Source organism: Lepidochelys olivacea (genome assembly GCF_965140295.1).
Source record: "Lepidochelys olivacea isolate rLepOli2 genome assembly, chromosome: 2".
Taxonomy (NCBI): Eukaryota; Metazoa; Chordata; order Testudines; family Cheloniidae; genus Lepidochelys; species Lepidochelys olivacea.
Genome location: NC_140412.1, coordinates 43500774 through 43518202, shown reverse-complemented (window position 1 = coordinate 43518202; position 17429 = coordinate 43500774). Strand labels below are relative to the sequence as shown.

The window sequence follows — 17429 nt, the reverse complement described above, 5'->3', positions numbered from 1 at the left end:
CATGAGTGGAAGAACCTTACACTGTATAGTAAAATCTGTAGAGCAGAACATCCTGCTATGCCCCTGATCTGCCTACTGCGCTCCATGCTGTCAGAGCATGTGCATGTGTACACTGGAGCAGACTCCCCTGCTTCCCTGGACTTCCGACCAGCAAAGAGTTGCAGCCAAAACACATTCACTTTGTGCCAGCAGAGAAGCACTAAATGAATGGATTGAAGGATATGGGTCCAAGATGAATTATGCACTGAATGCCTATCCCAATGTTACCTCCCTTTACAGATTATTACACTGACAGACAAGAGCCAGTCAGTATAATGTCCAAGTTGACATTCTGCCCTTCACTGACCCTAGTCATTTCACACTGGAATTGCTCTTATTTTTTCCTTTTATGCAGATCAACTGAACTTGCATGTCAGCTCCTGTAATTATGGCTCTACCACTGGCTACACGTGATACATTAACATGTTCTTAGAAAAAACATGTCAGAGCTGAAACTCTGAATGAAGAAAGTAATAAGGGAACTTCTGGAACAAGCACAGTTATGGTAGCAAAATACAACCACTACAACAATAAAACCATAATAGATCGGGCATTAGTAAACTAATTGTGTATGTCTTGAGCATGTTTTTGACTCATGTTATCAGCCAGAGAAGTACATCAATATCTAATACGTACATGGATTTCATATTGTCCATAACAATAAGCCACAGTGTATGTATTAGTGAGCTACTGATGTACTTTGAGACCTAGCCACCCACCCGCCTTGCCTGGGCTTCTGATGGAAGGGGAATGTAAACATAGTGGGAGATGGAGTCAGCTGACCTGGGCTCCGAGACTCACGTGAGTGTTTTTTTGCAGTGGAGATGTACCCCCAGTGACTTCACTGTTTGCACATAAAAGCTAGAAAGATTGGAACCCTACAGATTCTTAACTGCTAAGTACAGAAGAAAATGTTGATTAGCAGTATGTTTTGCTTGTTATAGCAGAATTAGAACAGACCAAGTAACTTACATTGACACTGAGGTTAGTCTTAAAACTGGTACAGTTTTGATATACAAGTCTATTTACAAAGCAGACCAATCAAACAAAAAGTACTGTCCCAAAGCAGTAGTACTTACTGTGCCAGTGTGCCTTAAGCAGCTTTTCCTGGCCCTACAATGTTAAATGGCCAACCATTAAACAACTAGAGACTTCAAGACAACATTTTACTGTATTGTCAGCTTAGTTGAACAATTATTATATCTTCTCTCAGTTACTGTTATTTCATCTCAACTTTAACCTTTTAGAGCAAGCCAGTTACAATTTTGTTCTCCAAAATAATTATCTTGTACATGAAATGATGGACAAAATATTTAGCCAAGATCCTCAAAAGGCAGTTAGATTCCTAATTCCCATTAATTTCACTGAGTCTTAGTATTTAATAGCAATACTTGGGCCACATCCCCAGCTGAATGCACAGCTCTATTGAATTCAGAGGGATGCTGCTGATTTATATCAAGTGAGTATCTGGCCCTTTAATTTAATTACATATTTAAGTAGTGCTGCATTAATAAGAGGTACAAGATATAGTTCTGGAATGGCTTATACCAGCATCCCTAAATTATACAAAGCCATCGCAATAATTCAGTAGCTGAATTTGAGGAAAGGGGAAGGCAACAGATCCATCTACTCTTGAATGACACAATTCTCACTCAAATTTCACCATCTCCATTTTGCAACCATTTCTGTTAAATTGCTGCTACTGACTGTAGGGTCTTATAAACGAGTCTGTTCTGTTTTTATTATACTATGCCCATCCCCATGGTATTAGAGCACCTTACAGTTGTAACAGATTTCTTCAGAGCCCAATTTTCAGAGACGCTGGGTACCCACAGCTCCCACTGACTTCAGCCAGAGCTATGGTGCTCAGGATCTCCCAAAGAAACAGGCCCTTGGTACCAAGAACACAGAGTTTCAGTGTCAGCTCCATGCTTGTTAGACACTGGCTTAGGTCGCTTTACAAAAATCACCCGTTTTCTTTAAAGTGTTGCAAACCAAGAAACTACAGGTATGGGAGCTAGGCTGCCATTGAAGTCAGTGGTAATTACTTGCACATTGCTACACGCAGAACCAAACTCACCATAAGATGATCCTTGTTTATTCTTATTACAGAGGATGAATGCTAGAAGCTGGCCAAATTTCTCCAGTCCTTCTGAACAAGGGCCCCAGAAATTACATTAGTATTTCTCAGAACTTGAACATATGGGAAAAATGTGTGGGGTCATACAGGAAACATTTTTGCTATATCAACAATAGCTTCTGCTACCAGGCAAATATTGCATGATAGGTTTGAGTCTGTGGTCATTCTGCACGGTTACCTCCTTTGGATTCAGATCCTAGTGCAAGAATAATTTCTGACTTTAACAAGAGAAAATAAATTGTTTATTGGTGGCCTTCCCAATTCGCAGGGTCCCAGAGCTTGGGCTGAGCCCAAATGTCTACACGGCAGTTGAATAGCCCCTTAGCCTGAGCCCCATGAGCCTGATTCTACTGGCAGAGGCCAGTCATGGGTTTTTAACGGCAAAGTCGGCATATCCCCAGACTTCCTGTGACCTGACCTTGGATAAAGATCACATTTTCCCCCCACTTGGGTTCCTAGTCTCTGCAATTGAGTCAGTATTTCTCCCACCTCAAAGGGCGGTTGTGAGGACATCATTCATGTTTGAGAGGCACTTTAGATACTACAGGGTGGGCACAATTACCTTTTATCATTTTTATTGCTCTCACCTGGTTTAGAAATCCTGATCTATGAGGAAAAGTTAAAAAATTGGGCATGTTTAGTCTTGAGAAAAGATGACTGAGGGGAGATCTTTATCACTCTCCTCTTCAGAACAGCACTTAAGAGGAGGTAAGGAGGGTGTAAGGAGGGTAAAGACACGTTGTTCTCCATGTCCACTGAAGGTAGGACAAAAAGTAATGGGCTTAACCTAAATTTTCCTTGCTGCAGATTAAGTATTAGAAATTTTTCCTAACGATAAAGGATAGTTAAACACTGGACTAGGTTTCCAAGAGAGGTTGTGAAATCCCCATCATTGGAGATTTTTAAGATGTTAGACAAACACCTTTCAGAGATAGTCTAGGTATTCTTGGTCCTGCTTCAGCAAAGGGAACTAGATTAGATGACTTCTGGAGGTCCCTTGCATGCCTACATTTCTAGGAAGCACCTAGATCGGATAAAGAACGACGAGTACTTTTGGCACCTTAGAGACTAACAAATTTATTAGGGCATAAGCTTTCGTGGGCTAAAATCCACTTCATCGGATGCATGCAGTGGAAAATAGAGTAGGAAGATACACACACACACACAGAGAGAAAAAAATCGGGGTTGCCATACCAACTCTAATGAGAATCATCAATTAAGATGGGCTATTATCAGCAGGAGGAAAAAAAAACTTTGGTAGCGATAATCAGGATGGCCCATTTCAAACAGTTGACAAGGAGGTGCGAGTAACAGTAGGGGGAAAATTAGCATGGGGAAATAGTTTTTAGTTTGTGTAATGACTCATCCACTCCCAGTCTTTATTCAAGCCTAATTTAATGGTGTCCAGTTTGCAAATTAATTCCAATTCTGCAATTTCTTGTTGGAGTCTGTTTTTGAAGTTTTGTTGTTGAAGGATTGTGACTTTTAGGTCTGTAATTGAGCATCCAGGGAGGTTGAAGTGTTCTCTGACTGGTTTTTGAATGTTACAATCCTGGACGTCTGATTTGTGTCCATTTATTCTTTTGTGTAGAGACTGTCCAGTTTGGCCAATGTACATGGCAGAGGGGCATTGCTGGCACATGATGGCATTTATCACATTGGTAGATGTGCAGGTGAACAAGCCTCTGATAGTGTGGCTGATGTGATTAGGATCTAAATTTGTTAGTCTCCAAGGTACCACAAGTACTCCTCATTCTTTTTGCTAATACAGACTAACACGGCTACCACTCTGAAACCTAGATAGGATAGTCTATTGTATCAGTTGTGCGAGTAACTTCATCTGACTTCAACAGAAATGGAGTGTACAACTAATGGGATAATTAGGCCCCAGAAGTATTAATTACAATGCCAAGACCGGACATCTGATTATTCACTCCCAGCATGGCCACCATGTACAAGAGTTTTAAAATCAGGCATAAAGCTATGATCAGCTTATCTTAAAATGTTGCAGTATTTGTGCTTTGTTCATTTTCTTAAAACTGAAGCTTCTAATTAATTCTTCAGGCATTTGGGCTTAGCAAGTTGTAACCAGGTATTTTTCTGTACTCTTTTGCACTCGGCAGTAATTCATGACTTATGTATTTACATCATATTGCCAACAGAAAAATAAGAGAGACTTACCTTGGACTACTTGGATTATGAAACTCCTCATCTCCACAGCTAGTCTCATTTAGACTGTGACAGGTATTATGGACAGCATATACAGACATGCTGGGATGTTCAATTAGAAGATTCTCCATAGGACTGGTTTCCACCTTGATAGTGGTTAATCCACCTGCAGTAAAACATGGGGGAGGGGTAATAAACCAGCTCTCCTCCATGGGACATGAGTCAAACTGGATGAAGCAAGACTCGCTGGCATCAGCCAAACACTCTAAGGAAGTTGGTAAACAAGAAAAGACTGGGGAGTGGTCAGCAGCTGATGTTTCACTGATGTCTGCTTCTTCTGTTGAAAAGTTAGTGCAAGTGTCTAGTGGAGGTTGTCCATTGTTCCAGTTGCCACAGTTGAGATGAAGTCACAACAGATAGGTGATTGCAGGAGATGGAGATCAGCAAGTTCATGTGCAGCAAGTAGAGAATAAAAAGAAACAAAAGGTCTACCATCAGCATGTACACACACACTTTACAAACAAACAAATAAAAGGGAGGAAACGTTTTCCCAAGTCAGATATAAAAATCAAGAGTATTGCCAGAAAAGTGATACAATTGTGTAATACAGATTGCTCAGTGTTAAATAAATACTATCCGTACAAGTAGTTCTACTATGGTCTGAACTTGTTAGTCTTATGAAACTGACGTCAGTTTCCCTAGTCAGTTTACACAAGATGCTTTGTGGTTCATTGTTTTACACAAATCCACCTTATTTACACTTAAGCTAAAAATTCCTTTGGAGCTATTGGCTTCCTTATACAGAAGTATGATACATATAACTGCCTGCTTCCTGCTGTAGAGGTTATATTTAACAGACATCTTACCTATAAAGTCAACCAGAATCCATTCATCATCTTCTTTTTCACTGAACTCTGGCTCTTGGCTGGACAAGTTATTGATCTCTCCCACAAACATATTATTCAGCCTCTGGAACATTACTAAGGCAAGAATGAGACTTTGGCTAGTAAGTCTTTGTATCCAAAAATTCAAGACACGGGCTCACACTTATACTAGCAAACTGGCAGAGATAGGAGAATAAAGTGCATAGATGCTTTATCAGCTTACGTATGGAACATGGAGAGTCATGATTTGTAAACAGTTTATACAAAACCTGCAAAGAAGAAAAGAGTGGTCTTAATGCTAAAGCAATTAATCTATTTGTAAATAACAAGTAAGAACTCAGATAGGGCCAATTCTTGACTGCAGGTTTTGGGCAATAGCCTACATCAGTGGTTTTCAAACTTTTTTTCTGGGGACCCAGCTGAAGAAAACTGTTGATGCCCACAACCCAATGGAGCTGGCGATGAGGGGTTTGGATGTGGGAGGAGCTCAGGGCTGAGGCAGAGGGTTTTGGGGCAGGGGTGAGGGCTGCAGGGTGGGGTTGGGAATGAGGGGTTCAGGGTAGAAGAGGGGGCTGGGGCAGGGGTGCGAGAGGGGGTCAGGACTCTGGGCTGGGGGTGCAGGCTCTGGGGTGGGGCCAGGGATGAAGGGTTTGGGTTGGGCTCAGGCAGAGGGTTGGGGTGCAGGAGGGAGTCAGGGCTGGGCTCAGGGATGAAGGGTTTGGGGTGCAGGAGGGGGCTCCAGGTTTGGGGAGTGCTCAGGGCTGGGACAGAGGGTTGGGGTGCGGGAGGGGGTCAGGGCTCTGGGGGGTGCAGGTGGGACTGGGGATGAGGGGTTTGGGATCCAGGAAAGGGTTCCGGGTTTGGGGGTCTCAGGGCTGGGGCAGGGGCGCGGGCTTACCTCACCTCAGGCGGCTCCCGGTCAGCGGTGCAGCCGGGCTGCTAAGGCAGGTTTCTGGCCTGTCCTGACACCGTGGACTGTGCTGCACCCCAGAAGCGGCCAGCAGCAGGTCCGGCTCCTAGACGGAGGCAAACAAGCAGCTCCGTGCGGCTCTCGCCCTCAGGCACCACCCCTCCCAGCTCCCATTGGCCGGTAGTGTGGAACTAGTGCTCGGGGCGGGGGCAGCACACAGAGCCCTGTGGCTCCCCTGCCTAGAAGCCGGAACCACAGCATGGTGTCGGAACAGGTAGGCACTAGCCTGCCTTAGCTGGGCAGCACTGCTGACGGGTGCTGACCAGAGCTCCTAGGGTTCCTGGGTGCTGAGCAAGGCGACCCAGTGCCTTACATGCTGCAACCCAGTACTGGGTCGCGACCCGAACTTTGAAAAACACTGACCTACATGACTCAAAGTATTTGCCATGAGGCGATATCACACTTTTTCATTGGCCCATAGCATCCCCTGCCAACAAGTTGAACCACAGGAAGAGGCCTGATGGAGGAAAGACCCAGCAAGGCTCTCTTCACAGGGTTGCCTAAAGCCCTCCATCTGGATTCTGCCCCACAGGTAAAGGTCTGCATAGCTCCTGGTCCCATCCCAACAGATCTGCAGGAATGTGGGAGAGGTAAGGGCCATCTATGCAGAGACCCTGAGCTCTAGAATTCCTGGGATCTTCCGGCCAGAGTGGCTCCAAAAAAGTGATGTTACTTATGACTTCCCCTGGGAACCTTTCCTCTTTCTGCATAAGTGGAGGGTGGGAGGGAGGGATTCTACAGAAGAATTGATACAGTCTGAAGCTGTATTACCTAAGTATAGCTAGAACGCAAATTCAGTGAAAACACGGTCACGGCAATGGATCCCAAAATAGAACGCAGTCAAACGCGGTCATTTTATTTCGTTTTGTTAGAACGCGGTCTCTGCTATAACGCGGGACTTGGCATGGATCCCAAATCCCGTGTTCTACCGAGGGTCTGCTGTAGTCCATGTTGCGGGGGAGGGGACAGGATTGTAATCCCATGTACATGCACCAGTCCTGCAGAGAGCCCTCAGCAGGGTCCCATTGATGTAGAATGTAGGTAGCTGACCCCCTATGCATTGGGCAGAAAAGACACACCCCACAGAGCACCACCATTCTTGTGCAGTTCAGGGGCTCTGCTTGAACGTGAAACACATTACAGAGGAAAACATAATCAGGTTCAAAGGTGCACTAGCATGGTTATTAAGTGGGATCCTTTTCATAGTGATTAGTTAAATACTATGTGTTCTGTGAGGTTCTACGGAATTAATGCAAATACGGGCTGCACCACCACAATTTGAGAATAAAGTTGCTTCCTTACATTTCATGACAAGCAACATTAATTTCTCAACAGAACACACTTCCCTAAATGTATATTTAAAGAGATTATCAGTTTCAGACTGGACTATATATATATTTTGTGGGTGAAGCTGAAAAAACCATTAGCCATTTAACAATTAAAAAAAAAAAAAAAGATGTTCAAGTTCCTGGGATCACCACAACTTCACATGAGAGCACCTGTTGTAGTCACTATATTTGAATCATTAACATAGTTCAAATGATGGTGTCAAAATGCTACACTTTAACAGTAATGTTCAGGTATTTAAACTACAGTCTTATTTTAAGCACCTTTAGCTCTATTTCCACCTATTAAGTTAATTATTAGAATGTGTGTGTAAACACAGTATATCACTTACACAATCTCTCCTCTCTTCCTGGAACTAGTCTACATTTACATAAAAGGTATGAATTGCTATACTCAGAAAGCTTGTGAGAGCACAAGATAAACTATACTAGAAAAGACATTCAAAACAATTGTTCAAAGCAAAACCAAGTATATACGTTTAATTTCTAACAAGTAAATATTGATTAAGGGAGATTATGTTTACAGAACATGAATTCTAAGTTTCTCCGTTAATGTACTGTATTGTAACTCTTGGACCAAAGATGCCTTTGCACTGGATACCAGAAAATTAAAAAAAGAAAAAGGAGACTTTTGCTAGTTACTTCTGTTTATCATTGGAGTGTCTCTCCTGTTTGTTAACCCACCTAGGAACTGGTTTACATTCTGACATTGGGATCCAATACTATTTGTGCCTCTAAATTTGTTGTACTTCTGCAGCATATGGGATGTCAGCCAGAGGCTGAAAAATAAGAGTTTTAATCAATAACTATTGTAACCCTAGATAATTAAGCTGTCAATGGTTCCTATTAATATAGCTGGGGGTAGCATAAACTGGGGTTGGTGCTATTTGGTTTGCTATACAGCTGTAAGTGTGTTTACTGGGTAGGCTATGTGGTATAATAGGGATTATAGTAGTTGACAGAGTTGTGTGTGAAATGACAGCAACATATTTTCTGGCCAATTCTTGTCTGTAAGAACGTGGTTCCTAAACTTTTATCCCAATGCTAAAACCACTAACAGTGTCATTGCTCAACAGTATCTTGGCAACCACCAGGAGGCTCCAAAAAAGCAAGTTTTAATCAAAGCTGAAAGAGGTACAGTTAGATGTTAACCATGCCCAGATCAGACCTCCAAACGTACGGGTGTGGGGCGCAGGCACTGCACACCTGACACTTACATGCATACATCACCTGTGAACAACTGGGTAGTAAAGGGGGAGACAAAGCTACGGTTCTGCCCAATATGCATTGACCAGCGGAGCTGACAGGCTGCAGTCTGTACCACAAAAAGGGAAGAAACTTAACTACACTCCACCCTCACCTTCCAAGCAAGAGGGGAGCCCAGAGAAGAAGAGTTCCTCCTTAGAGGTGGAAGCTCAAATGAAGCCTGTTTCTCTAGGTTCCAGAGTAACAGCCATGTTAGTCTGTATTCGCAAAAAGAAAAGGAGGACTTGTGGCACCTTAGAGACTAACCAATTTATTTATATATGCATCCGATGAAGTGAGCTGTAGCTCACGAAAGCTTATGCTCAAATAAATTGGTTAGTCTCTAAGGTGCCACAAGTCCTCCTTTTCTTTTTGTTTCTCTAGGGTGAGGCTAACAGTCCGCTCCTAAGCGAGCTGAACGTTTAACCATTATGTAACCATTATGCTTTAATGGTTAATTGGCTTCCACTACCTTTACCTCACTCAAACATCATACTGGAGGGGTGCCAGTTGTCATGCCTGACAGAGGATTGTGATTTCAGGTGGAAAGTCCCCAGCAGGTACAGATTAATTCTCCAGACACAAAGAGCTTGCTTTGGGGCAAACAACAACAACGAGGAAGGTGGGGCCAGGCTGCTTCTAAAGAGAGTTTTTCTCCAGGTCCCTAGCCACCCAGGTCAGGCACCTCCCCAATAAGAGGAGATAAAGGACACAGCCCTTGGTTTGGGTGACCTGACCTTGCAATCCGCTGTCCTCTCGCCTGTGGCTGAGTCACATCCTCTGGTTTGTTTTGATCGCTAGGAGCCCCCCTCTACTAGGGCGGTGCCTGCAGGAAGGCTGGGTTTAGTCACACCTGACTAGAGCGCAAGCAGACACTGCCCTGGAAGCAGGGGCGGGGGGAAGGTCCCTCCGCAACCAAGAAAACAGGCCCCGCACTGGCAGGAAGAGGCAACCCGACACCCCTCCAGCCCCTGGGCGGGCCGGCTACCCCGAACTCCTCCTTCCCGCGAGTGAGCCTGGGGGGCGGAGGGAAGAGACAAAAGGGTCAAACTGGGAACGCAGCTACTTCGGAGTCTGCGAAGAGGAAGTTCAGAGAACAAACAAACAAGCAGATCGGAGCCTGCCCACAGCGAGTCCGGGGCTCCCGCCTCCTCGGGGCAGAATTCAGCCCGGCGGCGCCCCAACTGCACCGTGCGCGGGATCTCCCAGCGAGGGAGCGGAGGCGCGCGGGCAATCCGCGCAGAGAGTGGGGCAGCGCGTACCAAGAGCTGGTACCACTCCTCCGCACTCGAGTGGGGAGGCAACCACGCAGCTCTCTGTCCGAGGCATTTAGGGACACCCACTGCTCCCGGCGACGAGTCACACAGTACAGGGGCAGTGCGCATCCCCCCACCCCCCAGAGGCAAAGGGACTCCCCCCGTTAGGCTGCTTAGGGGCGGCGTGTGCTCACACGCACTCCATAGGGAAAGACCCTCCCATAAAAACGACACAAGCCTCTGGATTTTGAAATGTGCCGAGCACCTGCAAGTTCTCGTGGGCTTCAAGGGAGTTTGCGGGTGCTCAGCGCCTTGAGCAGTCAAACCATTGACCAGATCGCCGGGAACCACGGAGAAAGAGATCTCTTCTGTTTCGTAAAGTTTCTATCGAGCTAGTCTCCTGTCCAGGACCTAGGGCTACTTTCGGAGTCTCGTGGGGGAAGGGGGAGAAATACATGTCAGCCCCACACATAACGGCGACACAGACCGCTCTGGGGGACGCTAGCGGGCTCGCCCAGTGTCTGGTGTTCCCCAAGGGAAACGGACAGCACGTCACACACCCACACCCGCGGCCTGGTCATACAGAACATGGAGCTCATCTACAGGCCCCCCTTCGTGCGAGAGACGGGCAGCGAGACTACCTCGCTCGCCTCCCGGACATAGGCAGAGCGAGGGGTACGTTACCGGGAGGAGGGAAGACGCTCCAGTCCCGAAACCTCCTCACCCCCGCCGCCAGCCTGCCCCTAAAGGACGCAGCTTGGGCAGAGGGAACCTGAGTTGGCCGCTGTGCCCGGGTTGGGGGGTCCGAGTCGCGACCCAGGTCCGGAGGCGCATTGTCAAGCTGCCAGGGCCCCTTCCAGACTGGATACAAATATCCGCTACTCACCTTCCAGAGACAGGAGGGGGCGGACGGTAGCAATGGCTAGTGAGGTAGATGAGGGGAGGCAGCGATGGGTCCCTGGTCTTGTTTCCGCAGCCGCCTCCGTCCGACTCGGTTCCCTGCCGAACCTTTTGTTGTTATAGAATCCAGCGAACAGCTGATCGGCCCCGGCCGCCCCAGGCCCCGCCCCGGCTCCCCCTCCCGACTCCCCAGGGCCGGGCTAGGGTTCAGACCTCACCAATGTGAGCAGAGCGGGGCTCGGGGCCGCGCCGGGACAGGCTGTCACTAACGCACGTGATCCGGCCCAGAGGCACAGAGAAACTCTGCAGCTAGAAACAAGCCCAGGCAACAAAAGGAGAGGGAGAGAAAGAAGGGGAGAGCGGAAGGGAGGGAGAGAGAGAGAGAGACTGCAAAAAGAAGAGATAAAGGAAGAAGAGGGGACGAGAGAGGGAGATTGAGATAACGGATGCAGGGATAGGAAGGGGGGAGAAAAAAAGATTTGAAAGAGGTGGGAAGCACTCAGATACCCTAGTGATGGACCCAGAGTAAGAGCCTAAAAGAGAGCGAAAGAAGGGGAATAAAATGGAGCTAACAGTCACACAGATAAGGGGACACAGCATCAAGTTGGTATATTATGTACAGACACTACTGTATGCATAGATACATTATTTAGGATGAACCTAGCTAGAGTTTGCTTCATGCATAGACACATCAACTCTGACTTCACCACAATCAAACTGATCTGCCTGAACTTTCATTTGCAGGCTCTTTGCTTAGAATGATTTCAGAGTAGCAGCCGTGTTAGTCTGGTCTGTGTTAGTCTGTATCCGCGGTGCCACAAGTACTCCTTTTCTTTTTGCTTAAGTGGAGCATTTCCAGAATTTGGGACAAATTGGACAAGGCATTTGGGAGATATAATTGGACAGGAGTTTATGTGCATTTCAGTTGTAAGATAGTTTCCTGAGTTGTGGGTTTTTGTTTTTTTTTACATTTGTTTGGGTTTTTTTTTTTTGGAGGGGAGGGGGGGCTTGTCCCATTTCCAAAATGACTTGGCCTAGAAAGGTGCTACGTTGTTTTGGCAGGGGATGTGGTGCTTTTGACAAGTTCTGGGAGTGGTGGAATTGCTTACTTATTAACAATGGTTTCCATATACTTTAAAAAGTCTACTTGGATCATTGCAGAATTAAGTATCAGAGGGGTAGCCATCTTAGTCTGTATCCACAAAAACAATGGAGTCCGGTGGCACCTTAACGACTAACAGATTTATTTGGGCATAAGCTTTTGTGGGTAAAAAATCCACTTCTTCAGATGCATGGAGTGAAAATTACAGATGCAGGCATAAATATACTGACACATGAAGAGTCATAGAGTATCAGGGTTGGAAGGGACCTCAGGAGGTCATCTAGTCCAACCCCCTGCTCAAAGCAGGGCCAATCTCCAATTTTTGCCCCAGATCTCTAAGTGGCCCCCTCAAGGATTGAACTCACAACCCTGGGTTTAGCAGGCCAATGCTCAAACCACTGAGCTATCCCTCCCCCCAACCACTGAACCACAAGAGAAGGGAGTCACCTTACAAGTGGAGAACCAGTGTTAACAAAGCCAATTCAATCAAGGTGGATGTGGTCCACTCCCAATAACTGATGAGGAGGGAATACCGAGAGGGAAACTTGCTTTTGTAGTGAGCCAGCCACTCCCAGTCCCTATTCAAGTCCAAATTGATAGTGTTAAGTTTGCCAATGAATTGTAGCTCAGCAGTTTCTCTTTGAAGTCTGTTTTTGAAGTTTTTTTGAAAAAAGTAGAATGGCTACTTTTAAATCTGTTATTAAGTGTCCAAGGAGATTGAAGTGTTCTCCTACTGGCTTTTGTAGGTTACCTTTTCTGACGTCTGATTTGTGTCCATTTATTCTTTTACGTAGAGACTGTCCGGTTTGGCGAATGTACATGGCAGAGGGAGCACTGCTGGCACATGATGGCATCTATCACATTAATAGATGGGCAAGTGAATGAGCCTCTGATGGTGTGGCTGGTGTAGTTGGGTCCTATGATGGTGTTGCTAGAGTAGGTATGGGGACAGAGAAGGCAACAGGGTTTGTTACAGGGATTGGTTCCTGGGTTAGTGTTTCTCTGGTCTGGTGCGTATTTGCTTTCGGTGGGGGTGGGGGGCTGTCTGTAAGTGAGAATTGGCCTGCCTCCCAAGGCCCATGAGAGTGGGGGATCGTTTTCCAGGATAGATTGTAGATCATTGATGATGCACTGGAGAGGTTTTAGCTGGGGACTGTACGTGATGGCCAGTGGTGTTCTGTTATTTTCCTTGTTGGGCCCGTCCTCTAGTAGGTGATTTCTGGATACCCGTCACTGCATATTTGCAGCTATACAATCAGAACTGATTGTCCTAAGAAACAACAATGGGGAAGAGAGGAATAGATGGGCCCAGTCTGAAAGGAATATGGGAGGAAGCCACATAAGAACAGGGGAATCCAGAGTCTGGTTGTAAGTAGCTCAGATGCAGATGACACAAAGACTGGGGGAATGGAAAATAATGAAGAGGAGAGATAGGTACAGAAAAATCTAGATTGCTTGCACCCAGCTTACCAAACAATGTGTATTTTAATATAGCCAAATGTAAAATCATACATCTAGTAACAAAGAACACAAGCTCTACTTAGAGGATGGGGGAGACTTTATTCTGGAAGCAATGAATCAAAGAGACTTGGGGACCATAGGGGATACTCAGCTGAACATGAGCTCCTTGTGAAACACTGTGGCCAAAAAGGGCTAATGTGATCTCTGGATGTATAAACAGGAATACTAAGTAGTAGAAATAAATTGTATTACCACTGTATTTGACAGTGATGTGAATGCTACTGGAATACTGTGTCCAGTTCTGGTGTTCACTGTTCAACAAGGATGTTGAAAAATTGGAGAAGGTTCAGAGAAGAGCCACAAGAATGAAGAGATTGAAAAAACACATGCCTGATAATCTTGGACTGAGTTCCTTCAATCCTTCTCTAAGGGGTGACTTGATCACAGTCTACAAATATCGACATATGGAACAGGGGTGGGTTGGTTAGTTGGCCCAAGACACCACTATTAGTGGTTGATTTGGAGTTAGTGGGGCCCTGTGTGCAGCTTAATTTTTGCCCCCTCAGGCCCAGCCAAGAAAAAGAATATTCTTTCTTATCTCCCCACCCTATTTTTCATTTTTTTTCCCCTTCATCCTCTATATTATAAGTAACGGGAAGTAAATGAAAATAAAGTAAGGTACCTTGATTGGAGCAGGGGGTTGAAGTGCAGAAGGGAGTGTGGGGGGTGGGCTCTGGGGTGAGGGGTGGGAGGGAGGCAGGGGGCAGTGCTTATCTCGGGTGGCACGGCTCCCAAAGTGACCAGCATAGACACCCCTCCTGCAGTGGTGGGGCTAATAGGAGCTGCAGAATCGGGGTGGGGCAGTGCGTGGACACACACACACAGGCCGCAGGGACATGCCATTCGCTTCTGGGACCGAAGCGGTGCAGAGGGAGGGAGGCAGAGCAGGCAGGGAGGCGCCTTAGCTATGCTGCTGGCACGTCTTTGCGCGCCCCTTGAGGGGAGTGGATAGCGGGTCTCTCTGTGCTGCCCGGGGAGCGGGCAGCGTGCGGAGCCGCCTCCCTCTCTCCCCCGCCAGGGGCGTGCAGAGACGTGCCATCAGCCGGCCACTTCCGGGAGTGGTGTGCTGCACTGCCGGCCGGGACTCAGGGGCAGGTTGTCAGATATTTGTCCTGCATTTTTGGGGCCCCCCCATCGTTGGGAGGCCCATTTTGTTTAAAGGGTAGTGGTCAGGAGCGGATTTACCATGAAAGGAGACACACCACCATTACAGAGCACCACTTCCACCAAGCAGCTCACATACCACAGTTTGAGAGCCCCTGGACTAAATAATCACAATGGTCCTTTCTGGTTTAAAATATGTGAATCTATGAAATCAAGTCACCTGAGCTATATGGGTGTAAATGATAGGAGAATCAGGCCTTTGTTCTGAGGAGCAGGAGAGAGGACGCCACATGTGTAGGTGGATGTTTTCTAGAAAGAAGCAGAGTCCATCTGTGGCAGCTTGCAGGGACTCCTCACTAAGCAATTTTAAGACGTTCTATACAACCTAAGGAAAGTTAAAATTGAGCAGAGGAACAGACTTGTTTTTTTGAAAACACCCTAAAGTAATGTTACTGTAAAAAAATACAAACCTACACCGTGGAAAACCTGGTCACCCAAAATTAAGGTTCAGCTAAAAAACCCCGAACACCTACACATTATAAAGTATGGAAATACACAGTTAAGATTATGCATATAATCTTAACTCTACCCCACACCAATGCCTCGCTCTCATATTCCATCCTTCCTTCCTATCTATTTTGTAAGTCATGGTGTATATTTAGCAAAAAGACTTTTCATGGAGTTTTTTGTCTTCATTTTCGTAAGGGCTCTAAGAAGTCTACAACCTACAGCTACAGACATCTCATGCTTGGAAAAAGCCATTATACTTATACAGTTTGTGCGCGGACTATAGTAAGTGCGTATATTACATATTACCAATACTCAGTATAATTTTTCGTCAGTAGACTAATCTGCTCTTTCCCTGTAGATCCTACAGTACAAGGATCTGGGTCAAAGATATTTGTCATTGTAGTTGCTAACTCTGAACCTGATTTCCCTCTCATTTATACTACTGTAAACTGAAAGTAATCCCATCGATGTTAATGGAGTTACAACTGTATAAACCCAGTTTAAAGGGGAATCAGAACCTCTGTTTCTGTTGTCACTTTTACAATTGGTGACAAGAAGTTTGAGAAAAGTGGGAAATGCTGTCCCTTGGTGTATTGCTTTTGAGTCAGGAAGTGGTAAAGTGTTCTTTCGGTGGACTGTGCAGCGCTTTGAAGAATGCAGGCATACTGGCAGTTAGTGATGTAAATAAAAAAGGTGCAGTTTGGTTTAAATTACACTGTAGTGTGTAACCAGAATGGCCTCACTTCTGCCAAGAGCTCATTGTAGAATCAGGGCCTAAAAGCATTTTAACAGTAAGGAATTCAACTAAGAGGTGTTCTTAATTTGGGGGAGAGGGGCTACCTGGAAGGAGGCAAAGATGAACAATCTAGGCCATGTTTGTCAACTTCTGAAAAAGCAGAACTGAGCACACCCAGACAGAGACATTCCTGTCACAGCACCCTCTACCCTAGTCTGACTTCTATCTAGCTGTTACCTCAGTTTCCCCTCACTCAGGTTGAATCTCCTCATCTTCCCAGGAAGGCTTCACTGGCTCTCCCAAGTCTCTCTGGCCAGTTTTATTCCTCCAAATATAAAAATGTAGGCAAAATATCCAAAACCGAAAAACAGTTCCTCTACTCATTCTGTCTTTTCCACCCCTTGCCACTCTCAGTTCTGAAAGAATGCACCATTCCCTTCAAGGCCTGCTGCAGAAGCCATGTCCTTCCTGCAGCTCCTCTCAACCCTTTACAGGCTCTGACCACTTTTTAGGTGGGTCTGATAACCAAACAGGGCTGGCTGGCCCCAGAACCCTTGTTATATTTCCATTCAGGCAATGGTTCTTAACCCAGCGTACATGTACCACTGGGGGTATCCAAAGGTCTTCTAGGAAGTACATCAACTCATCTAAATATTTGCCTAGTTTTACAACAGGTTCCACAAAAAGCATTAGCAAAGTCAGTAGAAACTAAAATGTCATACAGACAATGTATTTATATAGTTCTATATACTATATCAGCGGTTCTTAAACTGTGGGCAAGTTCATTTTAATAGGGTCACCAGGGCCAGCGTTAGACTTGCTGGGGCCCAGAGCAGAAAGCCGAAGCCCAAGCTCCACCATGTGGGGCCGAAGCCTGACTTTCTGATAGAGGTGAAACTTCGGGTAGGCAAGACAAATCAGACTTCTGAAACGGGTACAGTATTCTGGAAAGGTTGAGAACCACTGCATTAAGGTGTTAGCTACTCATCTAATAATGGTGCCACTTTGAAGGCATGCACAAACAATTGAGTGTAGTTAATTAAATATGCACTTGTTACTTCAAAGAACCTCCAAGGTCACTGATTTGTAAGATGCACAAGCCAAAAACAGTTGAGGACTAAATAACTTCAAGCCCTAGGATCCCAGAAGACCTGTAAACAGGGCAAGTCAACAACCCCCAAACTTTTTATTATTTTTTACTTTAAAAACAAATAAATAAAAAGCAAAAACACCCAAGAAACAAAACGCATATATGCAATGTTACACTGTGAGAGAAATAACTAAACAGAAAGGAAAATCTAAAAGTTAAGCTTAAGGGTATGTACACTACAAGGGTTACAGTTGCAGTTACACCAGTGTAGCAGACACCTACCACAGTGACAGAAGTGTTTTTTCCATCTCTGTAGTAAATCCACCTGCTCAAGAGGTGGTAGCTAGGTTGACAGAAGAATTCTCTATTGAACTAGCTACTATGTCCCTGGGGACAAAGTCACCCTAACTATATCAC

General features: G+C 45.6%; 2 protein-coding genes across 8 annotated transcripts in view; both read right to left on the bottom strand.

The window, feature by feature from the left end:
• The window catches only part of TP53INP1 (tumor protein p53 inducible nuclear protein 1), a 62010-nt gene that overhangs the window by 6090 nt on the left and 38491 nt on the right, over positions 1–17429 (bottom strand). For 4 of the 7 annotated variants that reach the window (XM_084619870.1, XM_084619871.1, XM_084619869.1 and 1 more), the window contains exons 3-4: positions 5215–5328; positions 4361–4709 (exon numbers count right to left, since the gene is read on the bottom strand). In XM_084619870.1, coding sequence (XP_084475996.1) covers positions 4361–4709; positions 5215–5328 — 463 coding nt within the window. Of the gene's footprint in view, positions 1–1118; positions 1153–4360; positions 4710–5214; positions 5329–6135; positions 6249–10935; positions 11049–17429 lie in introns of those variants that run through there. The other 3 variants (XM_084619875.1, XM_084619873.1, XM_084619874.1) reach the window with 3 other exon arrangements.
• The window catches only part of CCNE2 (cyclin E2), a gene marked incomplete at its 5' end in the record, with an annotated part of 84121 nt that overhangs the window by 36050 nt on the left and 30642 nt on the right, over positions 1–17429 (bottom strand). The window lies entirely within an intron of this gene.